At 50.7% G+C, this 19,818-nt stretch overlaps 1 protein-coding gene across 1 annotated transcript; it reads left to right on the top strand.

Moving 5' to 3' along the window:
• The first annotated feature begins 4,086 nt into the window (after positions 1 to 4,086).
• LOC127052651 (zona pellucida sperm-binding protein 1-like) lies at positions 4,087 to 14,004 on the top strand. The gene is given in 15 exon segments (XM_050956537.1): positions 4,087 to 4,451; positions 6,589 to 6,710; positions 7,002 to 7,137; positions 7,393 to 7,659; positions 8,254 to 8,283; positions 9,066 to 9,209; positions 9,898 to 10,082; positions 10,168 to 10,265; positions 11,190 to 11,317; positions 11,416 to 11,605; positions 11,693 to 11,843; positions 12,613 to 12,697; positions 13,207 to 13,289; positions 13,291 to 13,330; positions 13,827 to 14,004. Coding segments are annotated over 15 exon segments (2,001 nt in total). The 5' UTR covers positions 4,087 to 4,258; the 3' UTR covers positions 13,976 to 14,004.
• The last annotated feature ends 5,814 nt before the right edge of the window (positions 14,005 to 19,818 follow it).

The following is a 19,818-nucleotide window of genomic DNA, read 5'->3' as shown; positions in this document are numbered from 1 at the left end:
GCCTTTTAATCCTTTCCAGCATTACCAGATGAAAACGTTCAAAAATAGTGTGTGTGTGCGCGTGCACCTTATCACCAAAACATACCAACTGGAGGGAATTTAGAGAACAAAATAAAACGCAGTATTGGCAACCCTCATGACTTTGTAAGTCTCATGATATTGGATGTTTTTCTACCCCAGTTCCTGGAGGCACACAATTAAGAGAATCTCAGGTTTTAGTAAAGAGATTTTTTTTCTACCTTTCAGGGGTACAGAGAAAAGCCTGAAAACATAGACCTTTAAGGCTCCAAATCAAGAAGGCAATTAAAAACAACCCCAAATGTATTATTTTTTTAAAATCTCATGACTTCAAACATCCTTCCTCCCGCGCTGCCCCCCACCCCCAGCAGCGCACAAATTATATTGCCTTGTTCTCTCCCATAGGCAGTTGTTTCTGTAATGTTATTTCTGGATTCAAATCCTCAAGGTTAGTATTGCCTCAGTGATAGGACAACTGTGAGACTTTGGGTATGTCTTACTTGGGTTTGAGTCCAAGCCCCACTCCTGTACACACACAAATCAGTCTGACTCAGGTCAGCAAACACTCAGGACCCAGGTCCTAGGACCCTGCTAGCAGGGCTGGATTAACTTTTTGTGGGCCTGGCTCCAAACATATTTGTGGCCCCCCCGGGGGATGATTGTAAAAGGGGCTGGGGCAAAAGCACAGTGGGGCAGGAGCTAGGGTTGGTCCCTGGAGTAAGGCAGGGGCCAGGGGTAAACGGCAAGCGCAGCAGGGCTGGAGAGGGGGTAAACAGGATCCCCCACCCCTACCCACATAGAGCAGGTCCCTACCTTCTCTCTGGTTCTAGCCCATTCTCTTCATCTCTCTCTGTACTGAGCTGCCCCTCCTCCAGTGTGACAAAGTGGGAATGTTCTTAGTTTTCTCTGAATACTGTGGGTGCCTCAGTTTCCCCTATGCATTTCTTAAGTATCTAGGTGGTGGGATAAGGCTGTGTGATTGTTGCAGAGCCCTAGAGGGCAGGTGTGATGCTGTCTGCACAGAGAAGGGCTGACACACTGTCTCCTGGTAACTGATGGCCTGGGCCCCTCCCCTGCAAGGTGCCAACTGAAGGTCTTGAAGAACAGAGATCAGATAACCTCCTGGCCTGGGGAAAGAGACAAAGGACAGAGGAGGGGCTGGAGGGTGTTGCACTTTGGAGCTGGCTAGGGAAACAGAGGGAGACCCAGCACTGGTGTCTGGACTCCCTACCCCACAAGACAGACCTGATTGACTGTGTTCCTGTCATCTAATGAACCTTCTGTTTTACTGGCTGGCTAAGAGTCATGGTGAATTGCAGGAAATGGGGGGTGCAGGTCCCTGACTTCCCTATGTTCCATGACATCCAGCAGCAGCACAGGTTCTCTTCCAGCCCTCTAGGGTGGGTGTTGGGAGTGGGAGGAGTGGAGGGTAATGTGCTTACGCCTATAAACTGACTTTTTTAAGTTTCCAGTCAGCACTAACTGGACACCCAGGCCCCATTTTGTACTGGAGTTTCCAGGGATACCTGGCAACAGGGCTGCCAGAAAAGCCTGGGGGAGGCGCAAGCAATCATTTTAAAAAGTGAGAGGGCTAAGCCTTAAGTAGTGGGAAGCAAGGGGTGGGTAGGCTAGGGAGTGGAGAGGAACTAATGGGCAGGGCCATGTCTGCTGTATTGCCCACATAGGTTGGAGACTGTGGGGATCAGCTGACAGTATTCCCAGCCCAGGTGACATGACAGCCAGTGGTGGATTTAGAGTTAGTGGGGCTCCCTGGCCGTGTGCTCAGCTTCATTTTTGGGTCCCGTCCTTGGGACCCAGCCAAGAAAAAGAACATTCTCTTATCTCCTTGTGCCCCTGTTTTTTTTTCATTCTTTTTTCTTCATTCTCCTCCTATAAGTAATAGAAACTAAATGAAAATAAAGTGAGGTATCTTGATTGTTCTTGTAGCCTAACTTATTTTTCCACAAACCACTTAAAAATTGCAGAGGGTCTCAACGGACCACTTAATGATCTTTCCAAATATTGTAAAACAACATTAGGGTGCGGGGTCTGGCCAGAAGCTAGGGTGAGGGAGGGGCCTCAGGGTTGGGGTGTGGAGCGCTTACCTGGGGCAGCTTCTGTTTGGTGTGAGGAGTGCAGGTGGGAATGCAGGGGGTGCAGAGCTCACATTTGATGGTCAGGATGGGGGTGGGGATGGGGGAGTTCAGGATTCGGGGCATGGGATGTGGGGGGGCTGGGTATGTGGGGGGCACAGGAGTCAGGGCAGGGGGCTGGGGAGGTGTGAGGGGAGAGCAGGGGTCAGGGCTGGGGAGGTGAGGGGGTGCAGGAGTTATGGCAGGAGGCTGAGTGTGTGTGAGGGGGGGTCAAGGTGGGCGAGGGCTGTGGGTATGGGCTGGGGTCATAGGGGTCCTCATGGCAGGGGGCTGGAAGGGGTATGCCCCTATTCCAGCCTCTTCCCCAAAGCCCCATCTCTGCCTCCATGCTCGCTGATCTTGGGAGCTGAGGTTCTCCTCCTCCTCCTCCTCCCTCCTGCGGGCAAGCAGCTGATCGGCTGCAGGGAGCAGGGTGGAGGGAACATAGCACAATGAGGAAAGAGGCAGGGGAGGAGCTTGGCTGCTGTCAGAGCCTGCCCTGCTATAGCAGGAGCTGGCAGCACTAAGCTTCTGCCCCCACTGGGGTGGGGCGGAGGACAGCTGGCTGGGCCAGGGCCCCTTTGGACTGTGGGCCCAGCACCATGGTAAATCTGGTACTGCCTGCTGTGGGGGTGGGTCAGAGCCCAAGTCCTACTGCAATTCAGGTCCAAGTCCTGTCATTTTGCAGTGTAGGCACAGCTCAAGCCACAGGCCCAAATAAGAAGGTCTGTGTTGTGTGATATGGATGTTAGCATGGCTGAGAAACCCGGGTCCAACAATTATAAACCCAGGTTTACAGTGCAGTATGGATGCTCAAGTGCAGGCTTGGAAACACTGGATCCCACAGACCTAGACTTAGTGTGCATTGTAGACATACCCTACACAGATCCATGCTGAGAAATGCTTCAAGTTCGTCAAAAGGAAAACATGGTAGTGAAAGACACCAACGGTTGGAACCAAGAGAAATCCCTAGTGTAGACAAGGGCTAGGATCAGAAGCTCCTTGGGGCAAGGTCTGTGTCTGTACTTGTTTTAGGGAAGTGCAAAACACACTTTTGGGTGCTACAAAATAAGTAATGTTAATGGCTGGGTTAGGGACACACAATGAGTGCAATAGGTGGAATGTGTGCGGATAGCAGGTGAGCATGATGGCTGCAGTAGTTGGCACAACACCCTAATAGGCATTTTCTGGTGATAAAGTCTCCAATTCTTCTGTTCCTCACCTGTCATGTTAGGTTAATCAGAAGGACGGCTGCTCAGCAGTGCTGCAGAACTGTCCCACCTATGTTTGCAAGACTCCCTTGGCAAAGGCCACCCACCCACAACCCTTCACCATCAGCCCAGAACCATTGACCAACACCTGAGTGACCCTGAACATCTTCATAGACCAGACAAGCTGGAAGCTGATCTCTGCAACACAGTTAATTCCCCATAGTGACCTTGGGCATGTTGCTGTGCTGCCCCTTGCCTCAGTTTCCCCCTCTGTATAAGGGGGATAATGATACTTATTTCTCTCGCCAGATGTGTAGCGAAGCTCAATGAATGTGTACCAAGAGCTCTGAGCAGCTTGGAGGGATGAGGATGTGGAGGAGGAAAAGAGAATAAATATAGACAAAGGAGGCAAATACATGACTGGAAAGAAAACTGTGGGACATCAGGTGCAGTCCCTTGCTATGGCAGGCAATCTCATCAAACATGCTGCCTCCCCACAGGGTGATCAACCCCCAGTCTCTTGCATGGCAGGCAGAGATCTGCACCACTACATAAAAGAGGAACACAGAGAAATAGAGGGGAAAAGAAGTTCATGTGGAGAGGGAAGCTTCAATTTCCATCACAATATCAAAACAAGAACTGGGGGGAGGGCAGGAAGCTGGGGTTGCATTTGAAGATGGGGGTAGGAGCTTTGCTGACATTTCCCTTTCACCCTGAGCTTTGCACTTGTGACCTGGCCCTTCAGGAGCAGCAGGGAGCTTCACCGCTGCAGCTTCTCTGTTCTCATGGTTCGCAGCCCGCCCCTTCCCACACTGATTTTATAAAGCTCCAGTCCCCTAGCTTTCTTGTAATGGGAAGTGGCTGCTGGGCAGGGTTCTGCTAGCAGCTCCTGAAATCATGGGGCTGGGCTATAGGTATTTTGTGAGCTTAGTACTGCTCTGGTCCCTGGGGACAGCACTTGGGCAGGAGGACTTCCTTAGGGTCAGTTTCTCTGTCTTGCAGCGTGAATATGAGTATGACTGTGGAGATTATGGGATGCAGCTGCTGGTCTTTCCCAGCCCAGGCCGCACTGTCCGCTTCCAAGTTGTGGGTAAGTGGCTGCCTGGTGGGGTCCTATGCCTTTCCATCTGTTAATGGTGTTAACTGGGAGCTTCTGACTTAATTAGTTCCATTGGGCAGGCTGGAGCAGGGATGTGATCTCTTAACCTTCAGTTGTGAGGTGACCTCCTTCCTTTTGCCACGATCTCAGCTGGCCTGCCTGTTGACTTTAGATCTTGAACTCCTGCGCTAGTCTAACTGACTGGGGGTAACTTCCTGCATATCCATGGGAGGCCTTGTTGTTGAATTAAATATAAGTATCCATTGTCCTAATGACTGGTCTAGTGCTAACTTGTGCTCCCCAATATGGAGGAGCAGCTACTGCAGCTCCTCCAGGAACTTAAAACAGTGAATGGCCATTATGCAAGCTGGCTGTTTTGCCTTAACCCCTAGAGAGGTACCACCTCCTGGAGAGGCTCCTATACACTAGTTCAAACTGGGCTGTCTGGGGACCAACAGACCAGGAAAGGACTCCTGGAAAAAGAGCCTGAGTTTAAGCTGACTTAGCAAAGGGACAGACCTGTCTCACCAAGGACTGGGGGGCAATGCTTGGGGAAAAGCTGGAAGGAGTAACACCTACCAGAGCTTGAGCTGGCCATTGTGGTGCCCTCTGGTCAGCTTCTTAGCATGCATGTAGGATCTTTTTTTAACATCTTCTCTGTCTTAAGAATAAATGTGCTTGCTTAGAAGATTCTGCGTAGTAACTTACAGCAGCTGGCAATACATTGGTCATAGCTAGGGCCCTACCAAATTCATAGTCACAGGATTTAAACTGTAAATTTCATGATTTCAGCTATTTAAATCTGAAATTGTAGGGATCCTGATCCAAACAGGAGGTCGGGGGGGGGGGGGAGAATTGCAGTACTGCTACTCTTACTTCTGTGCTGCTGGTGGGGTGCTGGGCACCTCAAAGAGGATGGATCTAGACTGTTCTCAGTGGTACCAGATGACAGAACAAGGAGTAATGGTCTCAAGTTGCAGTGAGGGAGGTTTAGGTTGGATATCAGGAAAAACTTCTTCACTAGGAGTGTGGTGAAGCACTGGAATGGGTTCCCTAGGGAGGTGGAATCTCCTTCCTTTAAGGTCAGGTTTGACAAAGCCCTGGCTAGGATGATTTAGTTAGGGATCGGTCCTGCTGGAGGTCCCTTCCAACCCTGATATTTTAACAGCTGCTGCTCTCTGGCTGTCTGAAGGCAGTGTAGAACTAAGGGTGGCAATACCATGACCACCACCCCTGCCAAAAATAACCTTGTGACCCCCTGCAACTTCCTTTTGGGTCAGGACCCCCAATTTGAGACATGCTAGTATCCCCCGTGAAATCTACATAGTATAGGGTAAAAGCACACAAGACCAGATTTCATGGTTGGTGGATTTGGTAGGGCCCAACTATTGGAGAGAAAGCAAAGTGCAGGTGCTGGCCATTTCGGCAGTCTGACTTGCTGGGGATACTGCAGTATAGGCAGGGAACACACTGGTCAGGAGGCAGAGGTGCAGGCCTCTGCCCAAGAGAAGTGATGGCAGAGGAACTGAGGACCTAGAGTAGATGACCTCAAGGGACCACAAGTGGGGAATACAGGTGCTGTTACTTGGAACTGACACTATTCTTTATGCCTCACAGCACATCCTGTGAGTCACTGCTCCTAGGATGTGTCTGGATGGCCTAAACAGGCTGGTACCAGACCTAACTCTCTTCCTTCTAGCTTGTGTTATTGCACATGCTCCTGTCCCAAAATAAGCCTCTCAGTTGTAAGTCCTGGACTGAAGACAGAGGACACGAGCCTTCTTGTAACCTCCCAAAAGAGTGGCTTTGAGTTCTCAGCTGCTTATGTGGCCTAGGCTTGTCTAGTGGGATAACTTTACATTGGAGTCCCTGCAGTGTTGTAATAGGACTATGTCCCAAAACCTCACTTTGGAATCAGCTGATCCCTTATAAAAGGGGAATCTCCCTATTTTAGGATCAGGCCTACCCGAGCTTCACTGAGACTCCACAATGTAGTGGACCACTGTCCCTGCTCCAGATAGGAATACTTAAAAGACATTGGTCTTCTGCACTACTGAGGTAGGGGAAGGGTGCTGAAGGAACTGTCTCATGTCAAGGTTCTTCTGCCACTTCCATGCTATCTCCACAGATGAGTTTGGGACAGCCTTTGAGGTTACTAACTGCTCCATCTGCCTCCACTGGGTCACATCTAACCAGGACGGGGCTGTGATCTTCTCAACAGGCTACAATGGCTGTCATGTGCTGAAGAAGGTGAGTTTCTGCACCTCTGACCTCCATGGCATCCTCTATGCTCCCATTACAAAGACCTGTGCCTGAATCCCAGCAAAGCACAGTCCTTAGCTCTAGTCCAGAAAGTGTCACTGAGCATCTCAGCCATGAAGTGTTTACTGTGGGCTGTCCAACAAATTGTACTAACCTCTCCCATAACCCCCAGCAGTGAGGTAAAGTGGTTGGCTCCCTACTAGTCTCCCTGTGCCTACTTCTATTAATACCTCAAGGTTGATTGACACACCTAATACTTGCACTTTCTTTTTTCTACAGGATGGCCGTAACCACCTTCGGGTCCGTGTAGAAGAACTTCTGAGCACCAGAGCTGTTGCTGCCACCTATGACGTGAACATGACCTGCCCCAAACCCACTGAACATGACTTAACCATGCGCTACGTGCCGCAGCCGGGCCTGGTGCACCCAGACCCTCAGCCGCAGCCGGACCTGGTGCACCCGGACCCTCAGCCGCAGCCGGGCCTGGTGCACCCGGTTCCGCAGCCGCAGTCGCAGCCGGGCCTGGTGCGCCCGGTGCCGCAGCCACAGCCGGGCCTGGTGCTGCAGCCGGGCCTGGTGCGGCCGGTGCCGCAGCCGGGCCTGGTGCGGCCGGTGCTGCAGCTGCAGCCGCAGCCGGGCCTGGTGCGCCCGGTGCCGCAGCCACAACCAGGCCTGGTGCGCCCGGTGCCGCAGCCGCAGCCGGGCCTGGTGCGCCCGGTGCCGCAGCTACAGCCGCAGCCGGGCCTGGTGCGCCCGGTGCCGCAGCTACAGCCACAGCCGGGCCTGGTGCATCCGGTGCCGCAGCCGCAGCCGGGCCTGGTGCGCCCGGTGCCGCAGCCGCAGCCGGGCCTGGTGCGCCCGGTGCCGCAGCTACAGCCGCAGCCGGGCCTGGTGCGCCCGGTGCCGCAGCCGCAGCCGGGCCTGGTGCGCCCGGTGCCGCAGCCGCAGCCGGGCCTGGTGCGCCCGGTGCCGCAGCTACAGCCGCAGCCGGGCCTGGTGCACCCGGTGCCGCAGCTACAGCCGCAGCCGGGCCTGGTGCGCCCGGTGCCACAGCTACAGCCGCAGCCGGGCCTGGTGCATCCGGTGCCGCAGCCGCAGCCGGGCCTGGTGCGTCCGGTGCCGCAGCCGGGCCTGGTGCACCCGGTGCCGCAGCTACAGCCGCAGCCAGGCCTGGTGCATCCGGTGCCGCAGCCACAGCCGGGCCTGGTGCGTCCGGTGCCACAGCCGCAGCCGGGCCTGGTGCGCCCGGTGCCGCAGCTACAGCCGCAGCCGGGCCTGGTGCACCTGGTGCCGCAGCCGCAGCCAGGCCAGGTGCGCCCGGTGCCGCAGCCGGGCCTGGTGCGCCCAGTGCCACAGCCGCAGCCGGGCCTGGTGCGCCCGGTGCCGCAGCTACAGCCGCAGCCGGGCCTGGTGCGCCCGGTGCCGCAGCTACAGCCGCAGCCGGGCCTGGTGCGCCCGGTGCCGCAGCTACAGCCGCAGCCGGGCCTGGTGCGCCCGGTGCCGCAGCCGCAGCCGCAGCCGGGCCTGGTGTCGCAAATCTATCCTCCACTGAGTAATATCGGTACGTTCTCCTGTGTCTCTACTGCTGGGATTCAGGGAAGCTGTATTTGTCCTTCACCCTTGCCCAGGACACTGCAGAACACCTTCAGATTCAGAACTTAGCCAATGCTGACTCTGAGGCCTCTACCAAGAACCATCATGACTTGTGTCAGGGACTGGGGCTGGATGATAATAACAGAACCATGACCTTTCTTGTACTAATGTGGTGTGGAGGGTGGATCTGAGCATGTGGTGTCTGGTCCATGGGTATTGTGTAACACCTGTGTGGGTGGGATCTGTTGTGGTGATTGGGTCTGCACATTTACTCTAATTGTGAGATTCACTGTAAAATGTGAAAGTTTATAAAAATGTCATGAAGTGGTGATGCAGGAGAGGTATCAAGGAGACAGGCTGAATTAGCCTAAATGAAAAGGCCTACTGATATAACTGAAGGACCAAATTGAAACCATACTCAGTAAAAACAGATGTGGAACCAGAGAACATTTGTTTACCAATAAGGCCTAATAAGGGGGTGGGCTAGTCTATCCATTGTTTTCTTGTGGGTCCTTAAAGACAGTAGTTGTGGGGGAAGACCAAACAAATGAAGGCTTCATCCCACTGTCTCCTGGGGCCCTAGACTTTCTTTACCCTAATCCTGAGGCATGTCCTAACCAGGCCAGAGACGGATCAGATGACCTCTCCACACCATCAGTGGTACCCAAAAGTGTATTGGGGTAGCAAAGTGGCCATGTGCTGTGCGCCAATCATCTTCTGTGCTCAATGGTCTGTATCTTGATCTTCCAGGTGCCCGCCTGACACCGGAGCAGTGCCAAGTGGTGGCTGGGAAGATCCCCTGTGCAAATGCCCTTGACCAAGCTGCCTGCTTCCAGGCTGGCTGCTGCTATGATAGGACTGACCCAACTACTCCTTGCTACTATGGAAACACAGGTAAGGGACCAGCTGAAGGAGTTCTGTCCCATAGATCTCAGGGCATGTTCACATGATAACACTCAGTTGGAGGAGCTAGGCCCTGAGCCAGCAACTGCTGCTGTCTCACTCCATTTCCATTGGGCAGGGTGAAGAAGCAGGGGATGGAAAGTGTCCCCAGATCACGTATTCAGGGCCCAGAGTTGATGTAAACTGAGTACATCCATAGATGTTCACACCCAGGTTTGTGGTCCTTCCCACTTAAAGCATGGGAGCTCTCCACAATGATTCCCATTGCCCCAACCATAAGGGTGGAGAGGAAATGGCTCAAGAATGCAAGCCTGAACTCTCTCAAACTGATTGAGGTTTCTCAGGTGTTATGAAGGGCCTATACAGAGTGTGCTCTGCCAGTGCAGGGTAAGTAGAAAGAAACTATCTTATCTCCAGGGGGTTCCATTGGGGGAATATGGCCCAAAGCCCTCCTTTCCATAGCCTTCTCTATCTTTCTGAAGGAGAAATAAAAAAAGGGGGTGGGGGGCAGCGTACTAGCCTGTGTTCTGAGGCACCGTGAATATTGGCTTCTTCCCTCAGCATGTCGGTGCCCAAACCTAACTCTGGCTTGTAATAAAGGGTTGGGGTTCCTACCCCCACATGTTCAGCATCATTAGGCTGCAATTGCTGTACTTCACCCTACTCCTTTGTGTTGCAGTCACTCTTCAGTGCCTCATGGATGGTCACTTTATTCTGGTGGTCTCCAGGGACATGTCTGACCACCCCATCATCCTGGACAATATACGGCTAGCCTATGCCCAGGCAGGGTGCAATCCCATCAGGATGACAGAAGCTTTTGTGCTCTTCCGCTTCCCTCTCACACAATGTGGCACCACAGTCCAGGTGACAATACATCCCCTGACATGTAGCACAGACTCTTCTGCTTCAAGAAGGGACTGAACACCTCCTGTTTCCTATTCCTCTCCAGGTAATTGGGGACAAATTGATCTATGAGAATCAGCTGATCTCTGGCATTGACATACAGACTGGGCCAGAAGGCTCCATCACTCGGGACAGCACCTTCGTGTAAGTTGGTCAACTTCTGTCCTGCATAGACAAGAGTCTTTCAGCGTGAGACAGATCCTCTCTCTGAGGATCTAATAGATCACCTGTCAACTCCCTTAGTTTCTAGCTTTTTCAGGACAGAAGAATCTCAAGCTGCGAAGTCAGTCTTAATTCTGCCATCTCTGTGGTTGACAGCTGATTTTCCAGTACCACAAAGCAACACTGCCTTGCAATTCAGGACTGTTACAAAATACTAGAGCTTGACAACTCTACATTTCAGTAGGAGGGAAAAGCTGACTTTCTGGGGAAAATAGAAATCAAAATTCTGGACTCTAGTCAGTTGGAATTTGTCATAAAAGATTAACTTTGATTAAAATCCTTCTAAAATATCCTGTGGAAAATTGACACTTTTGATGCATGTCCCAGTCCAATGACAAGGAAGAATAAAACAAGACTAAAATGTGGCTGGGATACTAGGAGGATGGCTTCTACTGTAGCAAACCACCATGCAATTAATGGCAAGTAACTAGAGCCTCTTTCTGAATCTCTTAAGAAACTACTGCCCACCTCTCCCTATACTAACTTGGTGCTGACTCAAAAGAACAAGTGTCAATGACTGAATTGTCAACTATTCATTGGAGACTTCCCTTGGATCTCTTCCATCCAAGTGCAACTTAAATCCGCCAACAAAGTTCACTTTGACTAGATCACAGCTTGAGGCAGTAAGGTCAAAAACCTGAGATTAGCTTGGGAATGAGCAATTGTGTAGGATCTTATACGTTCAGTGAGTGGCACTTGGATCTTGCCATATCGAGCAGTGGTGGGCATTTAAACTGGGTACAAATCGCCACGGGGAGGGTGAAGATGCACAATGTGACTCCTAAAACACCTTAGCTTGGCTAACAAACCTCAGCCCATCTCCACCCTCTATTCTCCCCTGTGCAGCCTCCATGCTCGCTGCATCTACAATGCCAGTGACTTCCTGCCAGTCCAGGTCACGGTCTTCTTGCCCCCCACACCTGCTCCAGTCATCCAGGCAGGACCCCTCCGGCTTGAGCTGCGTATCGCCACAGGTAGGTGACCCCTCACTCCAGGGCAGCAAACCCATTCCCTGAAGGCCCACAGGCATCTCAGCTCAGCTCTGCTCTCCTCCTGCCCTCTTCCCCCACAGACCTGAACTACAGATCGTATTTCACGGAGAGAGACTATCCTGTGGTGAAGGTACTCAGGGACCCTGTTTATGTGGAGGTTCGCATCCTGCAGAGAACAGACCCATCCCTGGTTCTGGTTCTGCACCAGTGCTGGGCCACCCAAAGTGCTAACCCCCTGCAGGCGCCGCAGTGGCCCATCCTGGTGGACGGGTGAGTGGCTGGGGACAAAGGGATTACTGGCTCTCAAGGAGTGGTAATCCTGGCAACCTGCTTAAATCTACCCCTCCTTGTTCCTAGGTGCCCATTCCTAGGAGACAACTACAGAACTCAGCTTGTGCCCATGGACCCTGCCTCATCTGAGCTGCCCCTCCCAACTCATCACCAGCGCTTTGTCCTCTCCACCTTTGCTTTTGTGGACTCTACTTCCCAGATGGTACTTGAGGGACTGGTAAGTGGGGTGGGGGGCTGAATGCCTATCATTGGTAGCCATTCCTACTACAGCCAGGGGAGTGACCCCTGAATAACCTTTTCCTCTTAAAGAGGAACTTTGCCCATCCAACTGGAAAAGGTCCATTTTGGAGGGTGTTGCAAGCTGCAGCCCCTGTGAGGAGTTATTCTGACTCCTGGTACCTTGGTCATGTTGTGGTAGATGAGTTGGCTCACATGTTCTTCAGCCCCACTTCCCTTCAGGAGCAGTGCTCATCTATCATAAGAACATTGGTCTTGAGCCCTATGACCACTGAACTGCATGGTTCTGGTCACTAATGACCTGGGTACAAGACTGACCTTGGGTGGAAGCAGCTCTAGAATATAACCTGCATCTTTGCCGTCCACCAATTAGAAAATAGCATGAAGATTTCCCTGCTGGAGTAGGGCCTCCTTGGAGTGGACAAATACCACCCCAGTTCTCAATCCAGAATAGCAAACTCATAGGTTTTGCCTACTCAAGAAATCAGTCTGAGGAAATCTTCCAGTGACTTGTACACACTGGCACCTCCTTGGCTGGTGATGTACCAGGGTGCATTGCCCTCTGCTGAACACTATGACTAGACTTTCCAAATGAAGATGCAAGTCCAGTATTACAGTAACTAATCTGACCTCACAGGTTAAAAGGACCAGTCCTTTTTGGGGATGCATGGTTTGAGGCTGTGCACTTGCTGACTAGGATGACTGGCCAGTGCATTATGTAACTTGGGTTTCTGCCATGTCTGGTTTAGGTGTACATCTTCTGTAGTGCCTCCGCCTGCTCACCATCCCAGCTGGAGTCCTGCAGGACCATATGCCCCTCAGGGGTAACTGCAAGTAAGTCTGGCCTCTCTGTTCTAGGCATGGGTGTGTCATGCTGCTGTTGGTTCCAGACCCACACTGGCTGTAGCCCAGCCAGAGCTCTCAACTGTCCAATTAGCTATATTCTACAGCATAGAAATAGTTGGCAAGGAGTGTGAACTCCAGCTCAGACCAGTGGATCAACTGCGTGAGTAAGGTACTCCACAGCCTCTAAAAGCATGATGCATCAGCATGAAGTAACTCAGTACAGCTACATCTGACACAGACCACTAGGTCAGATCCCTTGCCCATCCTTGTGGCAGCCATGATGTAACAATGGCCTGACTGTCTCCTGTAGCTGTGTAGGAACCAATAAACACCCCTTGCCCTCCAGGACAGTCCTGATTCTGAGGCCTGGAGGTGTGAGCAGAGATCACCCCCTTGTCAGGCCAGCAGCTGGTTCCGAGTGAGCTGTGCTTCAGCTTGCTGGCAGCTCTGAAAAGCCTCCAGATTCTCTAATTCTCTCTACTCCCCCCTACCCCCAGGAGGCCGTCGGTTCCTGACTATCCAAAGTGAGACAGAGCCTCTTGATGCGGTGAGCTCTCATGGGCCTGTGATTTTTCTGGGACAGCCCAGAGGCATTCAAAGAGCCAGTCTATGGGAATGAAGGTAACTATCCTCTCAGATCTCACATCCCCCACTCAGTGGTGTCAGACACCACAGCCAAGCACATGGCAACTTCAGTCCTGTCTCATTGGGAGGCACTGTTTCCTGCCAATGTGTAAAGGGGTGAGGTAGGGACTGAATCAATGACCTGCCTTGTAGGAGGTAACAGAAGCTTGCTAGCAGTAGAGGATGCATGGACTCCCATCTGGCCTGGCTCTTACTCGTGCCTCTGTCTGGGGAGTGGGGAACACAGGACTGACTCAAGAGTAACTGAGGATGTCCTATTCAAAAGCATGTAGCTGGGATTTAAGTTGCTGGATAGCAGTGTTCCCTAAGGGGCAGGGAGTAATGCAAAGAACCATCTGCCTGCTTCCAGTTTAGATTTAGTGAGTAGGGAAGGGATGGAGTCAGTCTTATCCCATCCCTGGTAGGGTAGATAAATCTAGGTATCCTTCATCTCCCCTGGCCACATCTAAGCCATGATCTACTTTTCCCACAGACCCTGGTTCTAGACTGGACCTGTCTCCTGTGCTCCTGGCTGGGCTCTTGCTGGTGGCTGTAGTCTCCATCCTCACTGCCGTGATCCTGCTTTGGAAGAAAGAAGGTTGGATGACCAGGTTCCAAAACCCTCATGAAGGAACATTGTAACAAAAAACAATAAAACTGGTTGTATCCTGCTTGTGGTCCCCATTCTCTTGGGGTGGGCCATGGCATGCAGTACTCAGAAACAGTAGTTAGATTGTATTACTTTCTGTAAACCAAAGGTGGTATCCTTCCCCCACTGCCCCAGGTGTAGCCTTCTATGTGAGCTTGTGGGGCCCTTGTACCTTAGACTTCATGCATGCACCAGTCCCTCCAAGCAAATATTAACTGCATCAAGACTGCCTTAACCAGCACAAGTTCCCATAGCTCAACTTGCTAAGGAGAGCAAGAAGCAAGCCTTGCATAACTGCAACTATGGTAAATCTATGTTCAGCACAGGTTTCTCCTGCATTGCAACACCCTGTTGCATGTGTCTCCTTCAAGCATCCGTGAGGCAGTGTTGAGGGGAGCACTTCTTCTAAGGGCCAAAATAGAGGAGCTCCCTAGGAGAATTCCATTACTACTCCCCCACAGACGACCTCTACATAATATGCCAGGACTGAGGCATGTACTAGATCTACCCACAAGACTTGTCCTCTGAGAGTGGAGGCTGAAGGTAGCTGATGTATCCAGCTGGCACAAGCATTCAGATTCTCCAAAGCAGAGGTCACAAATGCAGGGCAGTAGAGTCTAGGTGTGCAACAGCCTAGAGCTGACACTCTACATTTTTCTCTAGAACTGAGAGCCTAGGTGTTTCACATACACTGCTGGGTTTGGAGATCCTGTAACAGCGTGGTATTCCAGAGCCTACACCACCAACACAGCTCTAGTGGCTAAGTGTCACTATAAGGGGAGATTTTGACAACCCAGCAAAATGCCTAGGCTACTGCTAGTATTAGAATGTATTATGTTTATTGCCAAAAGCAGCTGACAGCCTTTGTAGCAGCCTTAGCATAACTAATCAGGAGGGGGTTGACCATGAGATGTGAGCATGACCCTGCTGCCTTCCTTGGTCAGCAATTTCAAAATAGCTTACGTCTGCCTCAGGTTGTTTGTGGTTTTTTTAAAACAGGAAGTCAAGCTAATCTTTAGATTGTAGTGCAGGAATAGTCCTGCAGCTGTAACAGATTAAAAATCTTGCTTAATGTGTTTTCTCTCCTTGACATGTTGATGTAATTGTAGCAGTTACTAATATAAAGGTGCTAGACAGTTCTGAGGAATTCTGGATTTAACCTTCTGGACATCTCTTGGAATCCCCAGTGATGAGTGGATAGCTGGCCACTTGAGGCCCTCCCTCCAGACCATGGGTAACTCTTGTTTTGTGGTATTCTTATCCTTTAGCATATCTTTAAGTCCTTGACCTCAAAATAAGTTTGGCACAAACCCAAATTGCTTTCATCAAAACAATCTTTAATCAGACAGATGTGTTGTGTCCCCCTTTGACTTCTTCCTTTCAAAGAGTACAATTACCCCAAGCTTTGGGTTGAGAGATTCCTGGGTAACACGACTGGACCAACTAAAGCAAATTCAGACCTACCTGTTATCTCCTAATCACTGAACAAATAACCCATTGGTAGGCACAGCCATTTCTGCTGTGCAATCCTCCTACCAAAAGGGCACAAGGAAGTGGCCTTATTAGTAAGGTCCTACCAAAGCCACAGCCATGGAAAAATGCATCCTGGACCATGAAATCTGGTCTTTTGTTTTTACTCTATATTATACAATTTCATGGGGAAGATCACCATTTCTCAAATTGGGGGTCCTGACCTAAGTTCCCTGTAAGCTGTGCAGCAGCCTGTTTACTGTCAGGCAGGCACTCAGGGAACCAGTGCAGCTGAGATCTGTTGGGGGGTGAGGGAGGGAGACCCTTCCCCAGCCCCAGCCTGCCAGAGCCAGGGGGTGTTTCATCCCCCTTCCCCTAAGAAAATGAGCTCTATCTACTGCGAAGAGAGGTGGATAGTATGGGAGATAGGCAGGGCCAGTGCAACCTACTAGGTGACCTAGGCGGTCACCTAGGGTGCTAGGATTTGGGGGGCAGCATTTTCTTCAGAGGCGGCCAGATCTTCAGCCGTTCCAGTTGCCACTGGCATTTAGGCAGAGGGAGTTGGGACAGGGGGCTACAGGACTGCCTGCAGCAAGTAAGGTGGGGGGCGGCATGCAGGGGAACTCCCCGCCCCTGCTCCACCTCCTCCCCAAGCACGCCATGCTTCACTTCTCCCTCCTCTCAGGCTTGCGGCGCCTAAGCTGATTGGTGCCACAAGCCTGGGAGGCAGGAGAAGTGAAGCAGCCATGGGGAGGAGGTGGAGCAGGGTGAGCTAGGGTGGGCAGCTGCTGCATGGCTCCCCAGGCCAGGGGGGAGCTGCCGCAGGAACAGGGGAGGGCGCAAGGTGGAAGTTTTGCCTAGGGCGCGAAACATCCTTGCACCGGCCCTGGAGATAGGGGAAGCTTGATGGTTGCATGTAATGTGGGAAGCCAGCTGTGGATTTATATAAAGACCTTAATCATCAGCTGAGGTACTGAAGTGGTTCCATGCCTATCAGAGCCTGTCGAGGATGTTCATGGTCTCTGACCTGTGATTTCATCATCATCAGACTAAATGACTCATCCAAGATCACACTGGAAATTGGCTGCAGTGCCAGAAATCGGATGCAGATCCCAGCCCAACCTTCCTCTGTGGGCAGTAGAGAGAAAAATAACACTTGTCACTGTAATAGTCACTTGTCACTGTAATAGACATTTTGCCATGTGTGACCGGACACACATGGCAAAATGACTATTCAAGTAGCACTTAACTAGTGCACTAGATCTCTGCTAGAGAGTTTTCTTTATTTTCTTCATTTCCTTCTTGCTGTTTGCTTACTACAAATTAAAAAAAAAAAAGCCCCCAGCGTTTCTGGGCACTTCCCCTTCTCCAGCCAGACTACGTTGTATGATGCTATGCCTCTGTGATGCTTGCTGGGGTACATAGGGTTGTGAAAGACCTTGATACTACCTGCCCTTAGCATGAGCCAGCCCCATCTGTGCCTGCAGTAGGTTAGCTCCCCAATGTCAACAGCTTCTGGCAAAATGAGCACTGCCTTTCAGGCCTCTGCAGGTCCCCTTCTCTCTGTACAGACTAACAAGCACACTCCAGCCACTGAGCATCCAGTCCCAGCTCCATTGGATGCTCACAGAATTCAGAGCTGGAAGTCCCAAAGAAATACACCCCAGCCTACAAGTTCCATCTCTGCTCACTGCTCTGCTTAACACACAGCACTTGGATATGTTTATAGTAAAAACAAGAAGAAATTTAGTTAACAAAATCAGAAATTCGTGATGAAACAAGTAGAATTAATGGAAACCAATGGTTACAAACAGTGGCCTGCTATTCCCCCACCAGTCTGATCCTCTCACCCTACTCCCATGCTGCTTTAACCCTAACCCCTCATTTCAGTGGTACTGGAGCCAGAGTCATGTGCCTGACCCACCACACCTTTCATATAAAACAAAATCATAGCATGCTGTCTAGAGCCTAAACTTAACTGACAAGACATTCCTCTGTCTCATACAGATTAGTGCAGCCAAAGTTTGTCTCCCAGCATCAAACAGCTGGGATCCTCTGTTCATAACACAAGCCAGCTGGCAGCTTGTCCCCTTGTGAAAGAAAACTGGGTGTATCGCTGCACCCCCAGATATAGTACCAATGAGTCATTGTCTTCATTTGCAGACAGGATAGCCTCCTGCTTGTTTATTTCTTCCTGTAAATTCCCTTTCTTGAAGATATCATACTCCCTTCACTAGTATTCGGCTTAGACTGTAGCTGGGCATCCATTGTGATTTTAATTTACATGTGGTCAGACTGATAGATAAGTATAGAATCATAGAATATCAGGTTGGAAGGGTCCTCAGAAGGTCATCTAGTCCAACCGCCTGCTCAAAGCAGGACCAATTCCCAACTAAATCATCTCAGCCAGGGCTTTGTCAAGCCTGACGATAGAAACCTCTAAGGAAGGAGATTCCACCACCTCCCTAGGGAACCCATTCCAGTGCTTCACCACTCTTTGAGTGAAAAAGTTTTTCCTAATATCCAACCTAAACTTCCCTCACTGCAACTTGAGACCATTAATCCTTGTTCTGTCGTCAGGTACCACTGAGAACAGTCTAAATCCATCATCTTTGGAACCTCCTTTCAGGTAGTTGAAAGCAGCTATCAAATCCCCCCCTCATTCTTCACTTCTGCAGACTAAACAATCCCAGTTCTCTCAGCCTCTTCTCATAAGTCATGTGCTCCAGCACCCTAATCATTTATGTTGCCCTACGCTGGACTCTTTCCAATTTTTCCAAATCCTTCTTGTAGTGTGGGGCCCAAAACTGGACACAGTACTTCAGATGAGGCCTCACCAATGTCAAATAGAGGGGAATGATCACATCCCAGTCTCCCATGGTGCAATGAGTACCTCAGCCAGAGAGAAGGCTGTGGTGTATCATAGGAAATGTAGTACTTCTAGACAGCACAGCCCATAGAGGAGAATGGGAGCATGAGGCACCTGAACTACACCTCCCACAAGACACCATGACAGCATTTCCCAATCAAAATGTTTTCAACTGAAAATTAGAGGCCAGAAATGTTTGTATTTCAGCCAACATTTTTTCAGTTTTAGTCTGAAAATTTGGTTTTTTTTGACTTTTCACCAAATAGTCAAAAGTTTCTACAGGGGAAAAAAAAACATTTGCAGAGCAACTCTATGCTGAGCACTTATGCTGAGCAGTAAGTTGCTCTGGGAACAATCCCATTTAAATCAACATAAGGATGGGATGCAGAATCTGGCCCTTTGACCACAATGTCTTTGGGGTAGGAACTGCTTCTTACTACATGTATGTTCAGCACCCAGCAAACTGGGGCCTTGATCTCAATTGGGGCCTCTGGGTGCTGCTGTAATACAAATAATAATAACAGTCAAGTGACTTGCTCAAGGGCACGGAAAATCTGAGGCAGAGTCACATTCAAATTCAGAGTCCTGTGGCACCTTATAGACTAATAGATGTATTGGAGCATAAGCTTTTGTGGGTGAATACCCACTTCGTCAGATGCACGTGACAAAGTGCGTATTCACCCATGAAAGCTTATGCTCCAATACATCTGTTAGTCTATAAGGTGCCACAGGACTCTTTGTCGCTTTTTACAGATCTAGACTAACACGGCTAGCCCTCTGATATTCAAATTCAGACCCTAATGGCAAAGCCCTTGCTGGGATGATTTGGTTGGGGTTGGTCCTGCTTTGAGCAGGGGGTTGGACTAGATGACCTCCTGAGGTCTCTTCCAATCCTAATCTTCTATGATTCTGTGATTCTATGACCCACAGCCCTGGATCCACCCAGACCTACCTGCCCCCAAAAGCTGGGGCTAGTGTGCTGCACCATTCCTGTATGTACTGCAGAATTGGTCACAGGTCAGGAATGACTGTTATGGTGATACAAGGGAGGTCACAGGTCAGGATAGATCAGGACTGGAAGTGGTGGGTGCTAGGCCAAGCTTGGGCAGGACTCCAATTATTCCCTCTCAATAGCAGTTTCTTCTAGCTCCTTCTCAAGCACTGGGAAGAGAGTAAATCTTGGAAGGAGTTCCCCTTCCTTCCCATTGACACCCCACAGTCTTACAGAGAGTAAAGGGGGAGAATGAAAGGCAAGGAGAAGGAAAGAAAGACAGGGCAAGACAGGGGGACAGAGAGGGGACATCCCAAAAGCCAGAGTAACAGTAGGATTCTCTGTGTGGGGGTTTTGTTTATTTGTTTTTGGTTGGGGGATTCAATGGTTACATTTCCCTTTCATCCTGAGCTTTGCACTTTTTACCCGACCCCTCAACAGCAGCAGACAACTCCCCAGGTGCTGCCTTTTTGCTCACCTGGTTCACAAGCAGGTCCCACCCTTCC

This window comes from Gopherus flavomarginatus, chromosome 5, assembly GCF_025201925.1.
Source record: "Gopherus flavomarginatus isolate rGopFla2 chromosome 5, rGopFla2.mat.asm, whole genome shotgun sequence".
Classification (NCBI taxonomy): Eukaryota; Metazoa; Chordata; order Testudines; family Testudinidae; genus Gopherus; species Gopherus flavomarginatus.
This window is presented reverse-complemented; position numbering and strand designations above follow the sequence as displayed.